The 17,775-nt window shown below is 40.7% G+C and overlaps 1 protein-coding gene across 8 annotated transcripts in view; it reads right to left on the minus strand.

The window, feature by feature from the left end:
- Positions 1 to 15,504, minus strand: part of NEO1 (neogenin 1) — a 234,041-nt gene extending 218,537 nt beyond the window's left edge. For 7 of the 8 annotated variants that reach the window (XM_032342523.1, XM_032342525.1, XM_032342521.1 and 4 more), the window contains exon 1: positions 14,590 to 15,081. In XM_032342523.1, coding sequence (XP_032198414.1) covers positions 14,590 to 14,716 — 127 coding nt within the window. In that variant the 5' untranslated portion in view covers positions 14,717 to 15,081. Of the gene's footprint in view, positions 1 to 14,589; positions 15,082 to 15,418 lie in introns of those variants that run through there. The other variant, XM_032342518.1, reaches the window with a different exon arrangement.
- Positions 15,505 to 17,775: the final 2,271 nt, after the last annotated feature.

Genomic DNA, 17,775 nt, shown 5'->3' on the forward strand with positions numbered 1-17,775 from the left:
TTATGCCTCTAGTATAACCCCATTACCAGAAGAGAAGCAATGGTAAATCTTTTCTGGAAGAAAAGAGCATCATTCAGACTACTTCTAAAACTTTTCATACATAATTCCTGGCCCTCAGTCACAAACAGGTACATAAAAAGACAAAGCAGGGGCGCCTGAGTGGCTCAGTGGGTTAAGCCGCTGCCTTCGGCTCAGGTCATGATCTCAGGGTCCTGGGATCGAGTCCCGCATCGGGCTCTCTGCTCGGCGGGGAACCTGCTTCCTCCTCTCTCTCTCTCTCTGCCTGCCTCTCTGCCTACTTGTGATCTCTCTCTGTCAAATAAATAAATAAAATCTTAAAAAAAAAAAAAAAAAAAAAGACAAAGCAACTCCCCAATCAGGACAAATAGGACATAAAAGCAAACCTTCAATGGAAACATTTATGACAGAATGGATCAAAAGAATAAAGACGCAAGATGGAGAATTTCAGCAGGAACCTAGATACTATGTAAGAAAATGGAATGGAAATTCTATAACTAATAATATAGTAAAATCAATAAAAGAGTCCTGACTGTTTAAAATGTACAAAGTCACAAGAGACTGTTGCTCTTAACCTAACAACCCAAACAGGGCAGAGAAGCTACAAAAACCCATAGGCCTTCTGATCCCTTCAGTGTGATGAGGATTCAAAGACCTAAGTGAACTTCTCCAATGGGAAAGAAGAAATATTTGAAAAGATAATGCCCAAGAACTTTTCAAAACGGACAACAGTGATCATCCCACAGATACAAGAAGCTCAACAAGCAGGATAAATACAAAGAAACACAACTAAGCACATCACAGTCACATTTCTGAAAACCACAGAGAAAGAGCAAATCTTAAAAGTGATCAAAGAGGGAAGGAGGGAGAGAAGCACATTATCTAAAAAAGAGGAAATTAAGACTATAGCTGACTTCTCATTAGAAATGATGGGAGCACAGCACACAATGGAATAGCATATTTAAAGGGCGGAATTCTATACACTAGAATTCTACACCCAGTGCCTCCCCTGCCAAAAAAATTGAAGGTGAAATAAAGATGTTTTCAAACAGATAAAATATGAGTGAATTCACCTCCAACAAACCTAACTCCCAACTAAATACTAAATACTAAATACTCCAGGCCTAAGAAGTGATCCCAGAGAGAAGTTCAGAGATGCAGAAGGAAATGAAAAGCACTAAGAAAGTATGTGTAGATCTAAATGAATGACTTATAAAATAATAATATCTTATAAATCTTAAGTATAAAGAGAACTAAAATACATTAACGAGAATAACAAAAACCAGAGGAGAAGGACAAATAGAATTAAGGTATTCTAAAAGGTTCTGCATTGTCCAATAAAAAGTAAAAGAAGTCAAAGATGAATTTAGGAACCATTAAATGAATAGCAAAAGAATATACACCTGGTAAGCTAAAAGGCAGGAAAAAACTGCACAACTGAAAATAATCAAAAGAAGGCAAGAAAGGAGAGAAAGGAGAACACAGAACAGGCAAAACAAATAGTAAATAATAAAACAGAAGATTTAAAGCCAAATATAACAACTGAATATATCATTAATATATCATTAAATATAAATAGACTGAACATTCTAATTAAAGGACAAAAACTGTCAGAATAAAGCAAAAAGAGAACCCAATGATATGCTACATAAGCAACATAAATATAAGATTATAAAAGGCTGAAAATAAAAGGATGGAAACAAACACAAACCAAAGGTCAGCAGATAGAGCTATATTAGTATCAGAAAAAGTAGATTTAAGGTAAATAGCATGACTAGAGATAATGATGAGTCCATTCACCAGAAAAATAAAATTCTCAATGTGTATGCAGAAAAAAAGGAGAAACAGAGTGTCACAGAGGAAAGAGACAAGAGAGCAAGTATCTCTGGAAATTGAAGAAAAGAAAACAGAGTATAGGTAATAAAGAAATAAAAGAAAATTGTCCTACCCTAATAGAGACGTGTACATTCAAAACAAAAGACTCACTAAACAGAGAAGTCACATCATACAGACATTTTAAGTTAGTAGAATTCAACCATATATGAGGAGAAAATGTGAAACAATTTAGGTAGAACAAGCTCTTCTCCCTGCCATTCAGTAGGAGCGCGCAATCTGAGACATGAACTTGTTCTCCCAGTTGAGCTCAGCTCTGGTGTGCCTTAGTATGACCATCTCATCAAACCACAATTCCAGAGTTTTAAAAAAATGTTTCTGAACAATATCAATGCAAGTGCTCCCCTTCATTCAAAAGTCCAATGTGGGACTTTCCTAACGTATGTTGAAGGGAAATATGATAATATGTGGTTTTCATATTATTTGCTGACTTTAAATCTAATGCCTAACTAAAATGCAGCTCCACTGTACCAGGTTGGAAAAAAACATCAATTAATAAACTCCCACCTTGTCTCACCCTGGTGAAAATTATGTATCTCAAAGTCCACAACACTAAAAATAATAATAAAAAATTCTACAATTATACAGATTTAAAAATTAAAAAGATGTAGTAGATACTATTAACTATGTACAATATTGAATGTGGGGGATATAGGGAGAACTATCCGCTGAGTTCTGAAAGAAAAAGACTGTGATACAGGAATTTTATGTCAAGGTCAAGTTAATATGCATATGCAGAGGCAAATTTTAAAACTTAAGTGTGAACAAAATGGAACTACCAAGCTAGCAGCACAATTGTGTTAGTAGCACAAGTCATCTGATATGTCCTCCCACAAATGTTAACGACTGATTCTGAAGCTGCAAAATCTCTACTTGACTACAGCTACTCTGAAGAAAGACATTCACTCTTCCGCAAAACTGCCACAAAATTTTTTAGAAAGCAAAGATTTCTTCAAAAAGTGGCAAAAATTAACTCCTCAGAACGCCATAAGACCCATTATTCCAAAGCTTCTTTCTGTGACTTTGAACGAACTCCAGAGAAATCAATGTTTCACAAAAGATGCCCACAACGTCTTGCAGAAAATAAACAAAATCTTAAGAAGGAGACATGGAATGATAAGGTTAATTTTCAGGCATTAAAAATTGCAACAAGCACCGTCTCCAGCTTCTTTCTCAGCACTGCAATCTTTAAAAGATGATCTGGCCTATGACTTCATCATCTAATAATCACCCCTCCACTTCATAACAAGTGATAAATTTCAGAATAAAAAAATGAACCTTTCAAGAAATGGGTCACTGATCAAGAACATTTCAACTGAATTTGCCTCAACTCTTACTGCTCTTCACTTCAACCTTCTTGTCAAAAAAACCCCGACCCATCTAAAATGCCTCTCCGTGCCTTTAAAACCAGGTCAAGTCCTACCTCCTCTAAGAAATTTAACCAACTGCTCAAAACTAAAATCTTCCATCATCCTCAACATATGCACCCTCATTTAACAATCTAACAATTTAACATTTATACACATCCATCAAGTAAAAATATAAAACAAATTATATAAGCACAAGTTAATTTCATATATTTTTAGCGAGGCTCTTCATCGTTTATAAAATACAAAAAACAATAACAATGGTTTACATTTAATGAGTGATTCAGATAAACCAGGCTCTAAGACGAACACGTATCTACTCATTCATCTCGTACCTCAGTCCAAAAGGATGGTAAATGAATATGCGTGTTTGTGGTTTTTTTAACTTAAAGTTGTTCAGAGTTGTCCTTGTAAGTTTCCCCTTTCCTTCTCTAGCACTCTAACCTAGGGCCACACCATGCACATGGGGGTAAGGAAAAGAATCAGTATTACTTTGGCACTATCCCATTTATTCATATCGAGATTTGTGAATAAGATATCCGTAAGTGGAGTCAGCTTTATTATGTTGACTCTAGGTACTTTTCTTCTGTAGACAAGGTAGTATTTCCCTTCCTTAGGACACCCTACTATGGGTGTATGCTCCAGTCTTTGCCCTCTGTTTCCTTTTTCCTTAGTGATATGATCTACCCTCATGACGAACATCTATCCAGATAATTCCTGAACCTATATTTCTAGCCAAGACAGCTAGTCAGACTTCTCACTTGAGCCTAATTCTGCGAGGCCTTTACAGAGTTGTTCTGCTAGCATCTCAGACTCAAGGTGTCCAGAATGGAAATAATATCCTGTCCCTTGAACTTGTTTCTTCTGCTACATTCTTCATCCATTTTCCACTTGAAACCACTTCAGTACCTTGAGCCAAACTGGCATTCAAGTATTTGATTAACTGAACTTACTCTAAGCCGAAGTTTCTCATCCTGTTTTAAAAGAGGTATTGGACCTGTTTCAATTCCTATTTTTCACTCAAATCAGTGTTCTATAAAATAGAACAGCTTGAAAGCTTATGAATCCATATCAAGTGAACACGAGCAGTGGTTAGCAGAAGTCAGATAAGCAGACTGACTTAACTACTCAGTTCGCTTCTCATTAAGTTAAAAATCGCAAACAATGAGTGTTTTGAAAATTATAAAATTTAAAATTGTTCCTATTCTTAATTATGTATGTTTAATTTATATTTATAAATGAACTTAAGATTCAAGAATGAATATAAGAATATGAACAAAAGACCTGAACAGTTTTCAGAAACAAACCATCAATAAAAATATGAAAAGATGCTCAATTCCATTAACAATTTTAAAATATAAAATTCAAAGAGATACGCTTTTTTTGTCTATCAAACTGTCAAGACTAAGAAGTCTGAAAGTAACTACTATTTGGCAAATGTGTGGGGAAACAGGCACTCTCTCACTCGCTGTTGAAAGGAGTAAATCAGCCTTTTGGAGAACAATCTGTAAATAACTATCAAATATTTTAATACACATGCTCTTTTACCCTACAATTCTAGATCTACAAACTCATTCTATAGTATATTTGAACATGTACACAAAGATATTTGTAAAAATGGGTTGACTGCATATGTCTGCAATAAAAAAATTAGGAGCATCAAATTGGAACCGGTTATATTAAGTATTATATGTCTTATAAAATACCATACGGCTATCAAAATAGCTGTGATAAATTTGTATGTACTTACATGGAAAGATGTCTTTAAAACAAGCTTGAAGACAGTATAACCCAACTGTCAGTTTATATATGCATTAGTTGTTATATATGTATTATATGTTTAAAATATTTAACTGTACATATAAAACAGAAATTCCAAGGCACCTGATGACTCAGTTGGTTAAGTGTCTGCCTTCACCTCAGGTCATGATCCCAGAGTGCTCGGATAGAGCCCTGTGTTGCCCCTGCTCACCTGGGAGTCTGCTTGTCCCTCTCCTACTGCCCGTACTCAACTCTCAAATAATTAAATAAAATCTTTAAAAGAAAGAAAGAAAAAAAGAAAGAAGTCCATAGATATTAGAAGTAATTATCCCTGGGGAGAAGGTTGAAATGTATGATTTCATTTTTTATTTTACATATTGTTTGAAGTTTTATACTGTTTTCATTTTCATTTTCATGTCCTGCCACCTCACCTCTCTTCCTATTCACATTTCCTATTCTCCACCTCAGGTGTCAACCTGGCCCATACTATTTTGAGGTGAGATGAGACTCCAGATATTTGGAAGGTTGGACAGATCTCCCAAACAGCAACTGTATCTATAGTATAACGGGCAAAGAAAGGGCAAAGGGCAGGCAAAATCCATTAGCAGTGACAGAGAGGGAAAGAAACTTTCTTCAACATGGCTGAGACAATTATTTCTGTTTAAGGGAAGATCTGTGCATTCTTATGTTTATTTTAAATCTCCTTCCTTACAAAGGTCACAACTTGCTGTTGTTAGGGGGCATTCCCAAGATAGCCTCTACCCACTTTTGATCAGCAACGGGCTTAGAAATCAGATAGTACAATCTGTTAGAAATCCACATGAATTAAAGAGAAATAGGCTCTAAACAGAACCTTTGGGACTCCGAGAAACTTACTTTGGTGCACGGACTTTGAAAACTAATTTCTCTCATTCCCTAGTCTTCAGTTGTATTCTAAAGGTAAGGGTGCATATGGGTGAATTCTATGTAGGTGAGGAGGCTATTAATAAGGGGGTTATGGCCATAAGAAGTGTAACAATCCCTTAGATATTAATACTACACATAGTTTAGGAAAAGCCACCTCAAATTTCAAATGTTTTGAAGAATTAACAAAAAATCCCTTAAATTTTAGTTGCTGCATTAAAAGTTATGCTATGAATAAAACGTTATCAATAGAACATCATTTGTGATTCTGTCCCTAAATTTATAAATTATAATGTTATTATCTTAACTAGACCTTATATAACAAAATAAGTCTAGTTGGGTTTTTTTTTTTTTAATATTTTATTTATTTATTTATTTGAGAGAAAGAGAGAGTGTTGAAACAGCGTGCATGAGCAGGAAGAGGGGCAGAGGGAGAGGGAGAAGCAGGCTCCCGGATAAGCAGGAAGCCCAATGCAAGGCTTGATCTCGGACCCTGGAATCACAACCTGAGCAAAGGCAGATGCTGACTTGACTGAGCCATGAAGGCGCCCCCAGGTGATTTTTTTTTTCACTTCCTCTACAGCTAAAAAACAATATTCTGTATCCAGTTTCCATGTAGTATCATGTTAAAAATTCACTCTGCTCAGGACTCATCACCAAGTTTTACTGGCTATTACTGACCAATAATAAATTCTGAAAACCAGTATAATCAATCTCCACATTTCCCACAGACATGGAAGTAGCTGCCCCCTCAGATGGCGCCATTATTAGAATTCTCATATATTCAAACATTCCAGTAACCATTTCACTTAGAAGAAATGAAAAACAACTTCCTCTGGACTTCTAGTCTACTGACTTGGTAAAACTAAGGTAGGAATACTCAAAAGCTACGAACCAAAATTATGAAAGAAAGCAGAACTATTACTCTATTAACAGGAACGCAGTGATTCCAGAATCTGTTTTTCCACCTACGGCAGTAATGACCGTTTCTCCCTCCAAATCAAGGTATCTATTACCTGTGGGGATGTCTTATCTCCGCTATTAGACCAAGGCATACTAAGGATAGAAACCATGTCCAATTCATCTTAGTATCTCCACAGTTTATAGCTTTGTGCACAATTAACCATTGATAAAATGTTTGCAACTAGCCAAAATTACCTAAATTTTTGGTTTTGGCTATAGATAAACTGACTGGAAAATTAAATTTAAAAATTCTCGCTATTAAAAAAAATTCTTGCTATGAAACCATTTTAAAGAAGGTATTTTCATGGTTATTTTTAAGAGGAAAAGCAAAAAAAAAACCACACATTTGACTTTCGGACTGCCCAAATGCTAACTCCTTTCAAGGAGAATTCAAGCACTGATTTCCATAAAGTTAAACATATATAACTACTACCTCTCTCTCTCTCCTTTCTTTACATGAGGGTATCAAAAGAAGGAATCACAACCTGCTCATTCCAGCATCTATAACCTGGGCAATTTACATATATCACTCACAAAGCCTGAGAGTAAGCATGTACTATTTCCAGGAACCCTACAACTTAAAATATCTCACAATTTCGCAACACTTAAATCTTTATTTCTTGAAATCGGCCACAAAGTTATTTTTATACAAAATCATACACAATCCTGTTTACAAGCAACTTAAAAGATTTCCCTAATCACGTCCAACTTCATGTCAGAAAAAGAAGATGTGCCATAACTGGAGCTCCAGAGAATGACAAAAGGTTAATTCTTGCATCCAAGAACAGAAAGGAGCAGTGTTCAAACACAAGAACTGAACCGACGCCAATTAGATAGCCACGGCTCAAGATTATAGACTTCAGAGTTATAGAAACTTGGAGGGAGAAGGGACCTTTGAGATTACCTATTAATTAGGTAATTAACCTCTGCAGTTAATAGACGAAGCAGAGAAGCTAAGGACCTGCATTTTAAAAATGGACTGAAGTATTCAAAGTTCACAATTAAAGGTGAATATACCTTGAAAAAGTTGTAGAAGTACTAGCAAATGGTATTACTCTTAATGGTATCATTACTCGTCTATAATAAATGGATACTTGACTCTCATATGCACACAAAAATGATCTTTCACCAGTAATTCCCTATGTGGGGATCCAAAAAATAGAAGGGAAACACCATATGCAGAAAGATATTCATGATAGCATTTTTTATGATAGCAAAATACCAAAAACAACTTCAACATCCACCCATAACAGGAAAATAAATAATTAGAAGCAGCATGCAGTAAAATAAAGAGCATAAGCTTTGGAGCTGAAAAGACCTGGATTCAAATGACAATTTCTCCACAGGAGAGCTGTGGGACCTTTGGTCACTTAATAAGTGAGACTCAGTTACCTCATCTGTAGAATGGGGGTATGTTACCATCTCCCTCACAAAGTGAAAGAATTAATGCATGTAGAAGAGGTTGGCACAGTACCTTGAGTTCAGTGAATGTTCAATAAATACTACTCTAATTTGTCGCTGTTAACCCCATGTTCATTCACTGCAGTATTATACAGACATTTTCAATAATGGTTATAGAAAAGTCTATACATCCTGGAAAGATCTCCAACACACTGTTTAAAACAAAGATCAAGCTGAAAAGCAGTAAATAGTATGTTCCTGTTTATATGTAAAAAATACAATTATACATACATCCGTATATGCAGGAGAAAAAAATACTGAAAGTGGTTATTTATGGGTAAAAAGGTATTTGTTGGTTCTTAGAAGTGATACTTTACTTCCATGTCGTTTTACTTCAAACATATATTTACATATTTTAAAATAAATGTTAAAAATAATTTAAAGATAATATAGTAACCAAAAGCTGGCATAATGTTAAGACAGAACATCTACATTTAAAGTCGATATACATTATGATTATAATGTAACACTGATGTGTCATATTAAGAGAGATTAGAAAGAAATATGACAAAATTACACTAGTGGGTCTAAATGACTTTAGTCTCTATTTCCAAAATTTCTTAATCAAAAAACTCATTTTAATGAATCCAAAATTGGGGTTATATTTTAATATCTTTCACTGGCTTATGTTCCATGACAAATTCAATATTGTAAAATCATCAACACTAGACTTTTCATTACCTCAGGTAGCTATCTGGTCAACTTGATCTTATCTATGGTCATATCTTCTGTTCTCCTATTAGTCATACAATTTTACCTAGAAGCCAAAACCCCTACCAATGACATGATAAATACCTCCCAATCACGCAGAAGTCATTAATAAAATAAAGTGTTTGGGAAATGACTATTATTTTAAGATTTTATTTATTTACTTGACAGAGAGAGAGAGACAGTGAGTGAGGGAACACAAGCAGAGGGAGTGGGAGAAGGAGAAGCAGGCTTCCCACTGAGCAGGGAACCCAATGTGGGGCTGACGTGGGGCTCGATCCCAGGACCCTGGGATCTTGACCTGAGGTGAAGGCAGATGTTAATGGCTGAGCCACCCAAGCACCCCAGGGAAATGACTATTAAATAGGGCCTAGAGCACCATATATAATGAGATTAATGTTACCCCAACATTTATTAGTGTAGAGAAAAACCATAAACCAACAATGATCAATTAAGCCAACAGAAAAAAAATCTACACTTCCAAAAAGTTTAATAGAATTATAGTATTTTTTGAAGTTTCAAAAAGAAATGATAAAACCATCCCACAAAGATACAGCACTTTACAGTTTATAAGCAGTTTTATATTTCATTTTGCTGACAATCCATTTAGGTAAGCAAGGTTACCTACAGCCCTCAACAGATACAAGAGGAGCTATGGACCATGAGTGAATCCCAAATCCTCTGCCACATATCCTAGGTCTTTTTTCACTATCCCACATCACATACTAATTTTCATACAGTGTGCTAGGTAAGAATAGCCACATTTCTTATGTCCTTTGAACATTCTGCCTGGAAATCTAGAAATTCTTTTATACCTCATCCTGTTAGGCAAGCAGAGCAGGGTATCAGTCTCTGTCTACAGAAGACTCAGTAAAATCACTCATCTTTCCAAAGGCGACAAAACTAATAAACATTAAAACTGCAGCATATCCAGGTGAGGATGGCCAAGTTCACAAAGGATCAGAAAAGTAAGTAATGTGAAGAGTGGCTGAAGGAACAAAGGGTAACTCACTTAGATAAGGAAGGGAAAGTGGCATACTTGCACATACACAAATGTTGTCATTAAACGTGTGAAAGGCCATCACACAAAGAAATCAGACTTGTGCATATATATGGCCCTAAAGGATAAAAACAAAGCCAATTCAACATTCAATCAGCATTTACCAGTTATCCACTCTGTTCCAGATGCTTCTGCTACACCAGGTACACAAAAGGTAAATAAGAGAAGTCCCAATCGTCAAGAGGTCCAGAAAAGTTGAGAAGTCAAGAAAGTAAGTGACGTGAGACTTCAAAGTGACAAGTACTTGGAAAGCTATGAGAACACAGCTAATAACAACTCTAACTCTCTTTGGGCAGGGGAATAGCAGAGAAAAACTCACTGAATAATGAACAGGAATCTCAGAAGTAGACAAGGTGAGAAGTGGCATTAACAGGAAGAAAGGACAAAGAAGAAGAAAAAGGAGAGGGGGAGGGAAGGAGGGGGAAGAAGCAGCAGCAGGAGGAGGAGGAGGAGGAAGAGGAGGAAAAGGAGGAGGGACAGCATGTCAAAGGCATGGGGACATGAAGCTCTGCAATAAACCCAAAGCGGTGGAACACCAGGTATACACATTAGAGGTGCCAAGAGATGAGGCTTTAAATTCAGGATGGGAGAGGCCAGTGGTAAAGAACACAAAAGGCCTCACGATCCTCATGCCAAGGACTCTGACACTCAAGCTGTGGAACACTAATAAGATATTTTAAGTAGAAGTATGGCATACTCAGAAAAGGACATAGGAAAACTCATTCCGGTGGGAAGACAGATGTCTGCAGGGTAAGAGCAGAGATAAAGAGATGAATTACAAAGCTACTATTGTTAGTCTAGGTGGGGATGATGATGAAAAGATTCAGATTCAAGAAATATCTAGGAGGTAAAAACCAAATAGAAGTATGGGCTATAAGAATGAGAGAAAGGGGAGGATCCAGGATGACTTCTAGATCTCAGCTTGGGTGAATGGCGCACAGAGATGCCCAAAACAGGTAATGCAGGAAGACAAGTGTATGCAATCATTCAAAAATGTGAGAGCCCAGGGCCAGGAATTGGTTTGTTATTGTCTACAGAAAGGGGATGAGTGAAGGAGGAGGGAAGGGGAGCAAACATGAGTTTACCTTTGTTCTTGTGTAACGTAAGGTGCCTATTCAGAGAAGCTACTGAATGGCACATAAAGAAGAGTGGACAGGACAGTCATTAGCTTACAGGCAGCAATAAAGACAAGACAGGAGATCATCTTTGATGCCAACATTTAAGAAGGGAGTGAAAGAAAAACCTGAATAACAAATAATGAACTGATCACAAAAGATGAATTAATAGAGTGATGCCGAAAAAGGTGAGAAAAGGGGGGAAAAAAATCAAGAAGAGTGGGAAGGTTGAAAATTAAAGTTAAAAGTGCAGCATAAAGCGGTGTTTACTGGCAAAAGTTATTCAAAACAGGAACAGACCACCCTGTGAGGTAACAAATCACATCATCAAGTCAATGATTCAGACAGATAGTGACATCCATGTGGGATGTTGACAAGAGGATTGTTCCCATAAAGGAGAAATGTAGCTACAGTACACCCCTGAAGGCTAGAATAAGGTTAGCCTCACCATCATTACGACATTGCCCCAACACTTTTTTGCATTCTGACCAAGGAATAGAATATTCAATTACTCTAGTAAAGTTTTTTAAAAGGTTTCTACATATTTCATGTAACTCATAAAAAAACCAACACAAGATTAAAACTTCACTAATTCTGCTCTTGGCATATAGAAAGTTACTGAAGAAACTGGAAATAGCTCATCTAGTCTACTTCATTTTTTTTTTTAAGATTTTATTTATATATTTATTTGAGAGAGAGAATGAGGGAGAGAGAGCATGAGAGGGGTAACGTTAGGGAGCCTGATGCAGGACTTGACCCTGGGACTGAATAGAAGGCAGTAGCTTAACCAACTGAGCCACCCAGGTGCCATCTGGTCTACTTTAAATTCAAACTGATTTCATCTGACCTCTCAATACTGACTTCCCTACTTTTCCCATTCTTGCATCTCAATTCTACCGCATCACCATTCCTTAGCCCTCACTCTGATTAGAGAAGCCTTGCACAGCACAGGCAGACTGCTCTGTCCTGACTTCTTTCCCAATGTCCCTACTCATTCTCAGAAATCTTCCCCTCCTTCCTTCCTAAAACCAGCCAGTGTGCCTAATCATTTCCAACCCTCTACAGCTGACCATTTTTCATCACTAGTTCATCTCCCTCCTTTGTCCTCCTCAAAGTCTACCCTAAACTGGAAAACCACTACATTTATCCCACTGTCCCACACCCTAATTTTCTCCATTTTCTACCAAATACCTCCATCACCCTACCACCTACTCACTGTAATCCCCCACAGAAAGGTTTGCGTCTACCCCTTCACAAAAATAAAAAATTAAAACCACTGACAAATGACACGGGATCTACCGACCCCTTGTTTCAGTTGCCACTTAACTCAGTTCTCCGTTTCCTCCATCTCCCTGCAGCTTATAACAGAACTGACCAGCCCCTTCTTATTGCAGAAATGAGAAATAAAGCAGGATGGCATATGCAAAGTACTTTGAACCAGGAATCAAGATACGTGCTCTAGTCTCTACTTATACCACTAAGCCTCCAGACTTAGCTATGAGCCTCCCCACCTCCAGACCTCCTCCCCCTTCGGATCTCACTTTTCCAACACCCTGACACCCAGACTAGATTGGGTCCTGGCAGTATACCCTTTCTCAAAACCCATTCTTTTCCTTTCTAGTGCTTAATTACATAATTGGTAGTTTAACAGATCTTTTCTACCCGTTCACCAGACTGGAAGCTCCATGAAAGCAGGACACACATTTAAGCAATGCCTGCACCTCACCGTCACAAAATAAAAGCCATCAATTGAATCAGTGTTGAAATACATGTTTCAACCACTTCTAAGAGACTGCTTACATGACTTTTATTAACCTAATAAAATTATTAGCATTTTATTTACTTACAGAATTCCTGACAAAATTCTAAAGAATCTCCACCAATTACTTAAAACAAACATAATAGGAACGACATATAAAATTATGAGTATGAAGGTATCTGTCTTCCAAAATAGTTACATTTCTCTTGCCCATCCACAAAACTAGAAAGGGTGGATCAGTAAACCTCCATTTCAGGCCCAAAATGTGTATTCTAACCCAGGTATAGGCTGAATGTGCAAGGGTAGGTTTGATACTAAAACGCTATTGTTTATATATGGCTGTTTAGATAAAGCTCACTGGTATTCAGGTTTAAAGGTTTTCTTTTGAGCTAATAACACTCTGCAAGAAAATCAAAAGAAAGTTTATCAGTCAAGTTACATTTGCAGTGTGATTTTAAGTATTATTCAGTATGAATCCGAAAAACAAGTAAAGGCTTGGGGGTTAAAAGCTGCCACTGTGCCTGAACAGATGACGTTCAAGTGCAAAAATTTCAGATCTCATACTAGTAGATGAGAGTTTTGTCAAGTTTTACAATACACCACCTTGGTCAAACAATTTAGTCAGATTACATGCTAATTTGCCCTTCAACTGCTGAGTGTGTCCCGCTCCTCAACTACCCTGTAAGGTCTTCTAACAGGCAGGCTTGGCGTCTGTTCATTGGCCTCCTTAAACAGGGACGCAGGTAATTTCAATAATCTATGATATTTAAAAATAACACCTGAAAAGCGCTTTTCGGGCTGAATACATACATTGCCACTCGGAAACATAGAGTACTTAAAATCCGGTGCTCAGACAATTCCCTAGGTTAAGAGCAGTTACCAGGCTGTAAATAGAGTTGTAATCCCCAGGAAAGCAGCAGCATTTCATAACGGAAACACTAACAGATATAATCAGTTGGAGCGGTTCTCCAAGGCGCCCTCATCGTTAAGTCAACACTAGCGGTTGTGAGGGGGCAATTGTGCCCCTCAGACACCCTCTCTCTTCCGCAGCCTCGGGGCTACCATCCCCTCACGAGGTGTCCCTCGAGATCTGCCAGCGCTTCCCTGGGACCTCGGCAGGGAAATCCCTAGCCAGGGAATGCGGAGTTCGAGCCCCTCCTCCCCCTTCCTTTCCTGAAAATTAATGAATTGGCCGTGCGATTGTTTATTTAATGAGGTGTGTAGTGGCCTCTACTGGTGCTTGTGTGAGCACAAGAATGTCCCACTCTTACAAGTGGGATGAGCCTGGGGGAGGGGAGGGAGGCGAGGGGTGAACCTGCCTCCGGGTACAAAGCGCAGAACTAGACCCGGGAGCCCCCGACGCGCCCCCGCGGCCGCCCCTCCCCCGGCGGCACCCTCGCCCGCCTACTTCACTCTCCACCCCGCGCTACCCCCTTTCTCTTTGGCAACCCGAGCCGAGGCAGAGAAGTTCCTGCACGTTTCCTCCAGGATCCTAAACAAAAACACCGCAGCCACCGATGCGGTTCGGGTGCCGCGCCCCCGCCCCCACCCCGCGCCTCCGGGGCCCGCGCCCCCGCTTACCTGGGGACTGCGGCGGGGAGCCGCTCCTGGCGGCCGCGGTGGGCGCCGGACGCCCGAGCAGCAGCAAGCAGCAGAGCCAGAAGGAGGAGGTGCTGAGGAGTCGCCGGGCTCCCCGCTCCGCCGCCATCTCTGCCCCGCGAGCGGCGGCAGCGGCGGCGGCAGCGGCAGCGCCGCGGAGCCCTCGCCTCCTTCCCTCCCGCGCGCCTCAGCCGGTCCCTCGCTGCAGGCTCGGCTCCCGCGGCCGCAGCCGCCACTGTTCCGCCCGGCCCGGCCCGCGCGGCCCCTCTCGCGGGAGGGGAGACTCGGGGGCGCCTCCCTCCTGCAGGGGGGCGGAGAGGGGAGGAGAGCAGAGAGGGGGGAGAGTCAGTACATTCCGGGCCCGGGTTGAGTCGGGGCGGGTGGGGGGCGGTCGGTCTCCAGGTTCCAGGCGCCGCCACCCGCCGCCGACTCCGGCTCCACACACCAGCGCGAGGGGGGCGGAGACCGCAGGCGGCGGGGGTGGGGGGCGGGGGCCCGGGGCGCGCACACCCGCGCACGCGCAAGCGCGCGCCTCCCTCGCCCGCACCCCCTCGGCTCCGTGCGCGGCCCGCCCCTGCTCCAATCCCGGCTGCCGCCTAGCCGGCCGCGGCGGCGCTCCCCTCCCCCTCCCCCCGGAGCCGCGGACGGGAGCGGGGCGCGCGCGCCGGGCGCTGCTGCTGGCGTCAGGGAAACCCCGGAGAAGCGGATCCTCCTCCTCCTCGCCGCGGCAGCCGGCTCGCCGCAGCCCCTAGTCCATGCGCGCCCCAGCCGCGGGCTCCTCGCCCCAGGGAGAAATCGCTCCCTTTCTCACCTCCCCTGACACCTCGGGCTGCGGAGACTGGGGGCGAGAGGCGCTCGAAGCTCGGGCTTGTCCAGGAGGCCGGAGCGGGATCGCACCTCTCCTCAGCCTGGGCCCAGGGCCTCTATATAGGGCCTCAGAGGAAACCGAATGGCCTCCGGGAGGAAACCTGGGTGCGCAGAGGGTCGGCGCGGGGATTTATGTGCTCGCCAAAAACAATAGCGATCCCGCCCGGCTCTTGCTGGGACCTGGCGCGGCTCCCGTGGGAGGGGGCCCACCGCGCCGCCTCTGACCTCCGGCTTCCAGGCCGGGCCGCCCTCGCCGCGCGCTTCCCCGGGAAGGGCCGGGGCCCGCCCGGACCGCCGGGCCCGCGCGCCCACCGGCGTCGCTCGGCCCCGGTCCAGGGAAGCAGGGCGCAGACAAAGGTGCCCGGCTTCCACCCCTCCAGCCCGAACGGGGGCCGAGCCTGAGCCCGAGGGCGTCCCGGTGCTGATCCTCTAGCTGTAGCAGACCTTTTACCTATGCCTCTGCGGGGCACTTCGCTCTGTCGAATCTGAAGATGACTCGGTTCGCCGGTAAACCGGGAGCGAGAGGAATGTGATTTTGAACCCTTGGTCATCGTGAGGCAGCACCCAGGCTTCCCAGAGTTAGGGGAAAGCAGTTTGTAGTTACACTGCTGATGGGAATACTGCTAATTTTATAAACTGCACCCATGGAAGACTTAAGAAAATCTCTTTGTGTGGTTAATGCTCGAAGAGTCAAGCCTGCCTTGTTCACGAGTTGGATTTTTGTTCACTGCTCTGCATAGTCAATAACCAAAATGTGTTGCTTCCCACGAGAAGATGGCTACTTCTTTGATTTCCACATCCCTGCGTGCCTTCTCGTAATTATTTTCTTCAAATGTTTTCTTTTATTGGGAAGCGCCAAAATAAGCAATATAAGGTTTGCGTTAACATTAGGAGGGAAGAGCTCAGACTCCTCATAAAACCTCTTAGATCATCCAAACGGTGGAATTAGGAACCCTCATCCCAGTTCTTTGAAACAATCGACTCCTAAAAGAACAAACATGCTTATTGTTTTCCACCAGAGAAACCGTTTAAATATCTTTTTGTTTTGGTTAGAGTTGTTAACCAGAAAAAATATTTCCTAAATACCCCTGATTGACCTGTTAAATTAGAAATAGATTACCTCCCAATTACTTCACAAGTATTTGCTTAATTAACCTTTAATAATCACATCATGAATAATGTGATTATTCAGTTTTCTGAGATAATTAATGAGAAAAACCCTTTGGAAACCATAAATTGCCTTGCAAATGTTAATTTTCAGATATCTTTTTTAAGTCTGAAAATTTTTCGTTGTTAAAATTGTAAAATGTATGTGACTTCCAAAATGAAGTTTAAAGAAGAACTATGAGTTGTGGCTAGTAAAATATCAGACTGATTTTCATGTTTCATTTTTGTGAACTGTGCCACTAACTTCTCAGCCCATCATGTACACTGGAGTTAAGTCAAAAAGTTTAAAGCACTTTCTGTAAAATAGGGTGACTAAATCATGTACTTCTGACTTGTGACTAAACCACAATTTTAATTAAGCTCACTTTAATAAACCACTAATAGATGGAACCCCAAATGAAAAGTTATAGATCCTATATCAGTTCAAGAAAAGTAACCCCAGGCACACACTTGAATTCAGATTCCTCCTCTTATTGCAATGTAACTGACATTGTAGATAGTCCCTCTAAAAAATCAACATTTGTATTCGTTAACCTCTCTTCTCTCTAATAAGGCATCTCTGAGAGTTTTCCTTAGGACTCTTATTTATCATTTTCATCCTCCCAACAAGATTTTCAACTAATACTTCAATTCACATTTATACTGCTAATCAACATATTTTATGTAGTCTAAACTATTAATCTACAGAGATATATTAAGCCATTTGTGAAATTAACACTTTTTTCATCTAAGTTAGAGCATGAGGCCCATGTTCAAGGAATAGAGCACAAAGAAAGTTTTAGAGCAAAGAAAACAGACTGGCCTTTGTATGTTGGTATAAGTTATCAAAGTGCAGGCCAAAAATAACTAGACCAAATATTCTTGTGAAATTTATTCTAAGCGTACTTTGATATAAAAATTAAATGAAAAATTAATAAAGCCAATGAATATAAAACTTGGTAAGAATCTTATTCTCTGTAGTAAAAGGATTATTTTCCAACTTTAGAGAGGCAATATATCTCAGTGTTTAATTGCTGGCAGTAATTAGATTCTGCAGCTGATTCCCTGGCCAAATACCAGTATCCAAGGTAGCGAAGAAGAAAGCTAGCCCCCTGACTAGTAGGTCCGAATATAGAACACTTCCTAGACACAGAA

This window comes from Mustela erminea, chromosome 5 (genome assembly GCF_009829155.1).
Source record: "Mustela erminea isolate mMusErm1 chromosome 5, mMusErm1.Pri, whole genome shotgun sequence".
NCBI classification, from domain to species: domain Eukaryota; kingdom Metazoa; phylum Chordata; class Mammalia; order Carnivora; family Mustelidae; genus Mustela; species Mustela erminea.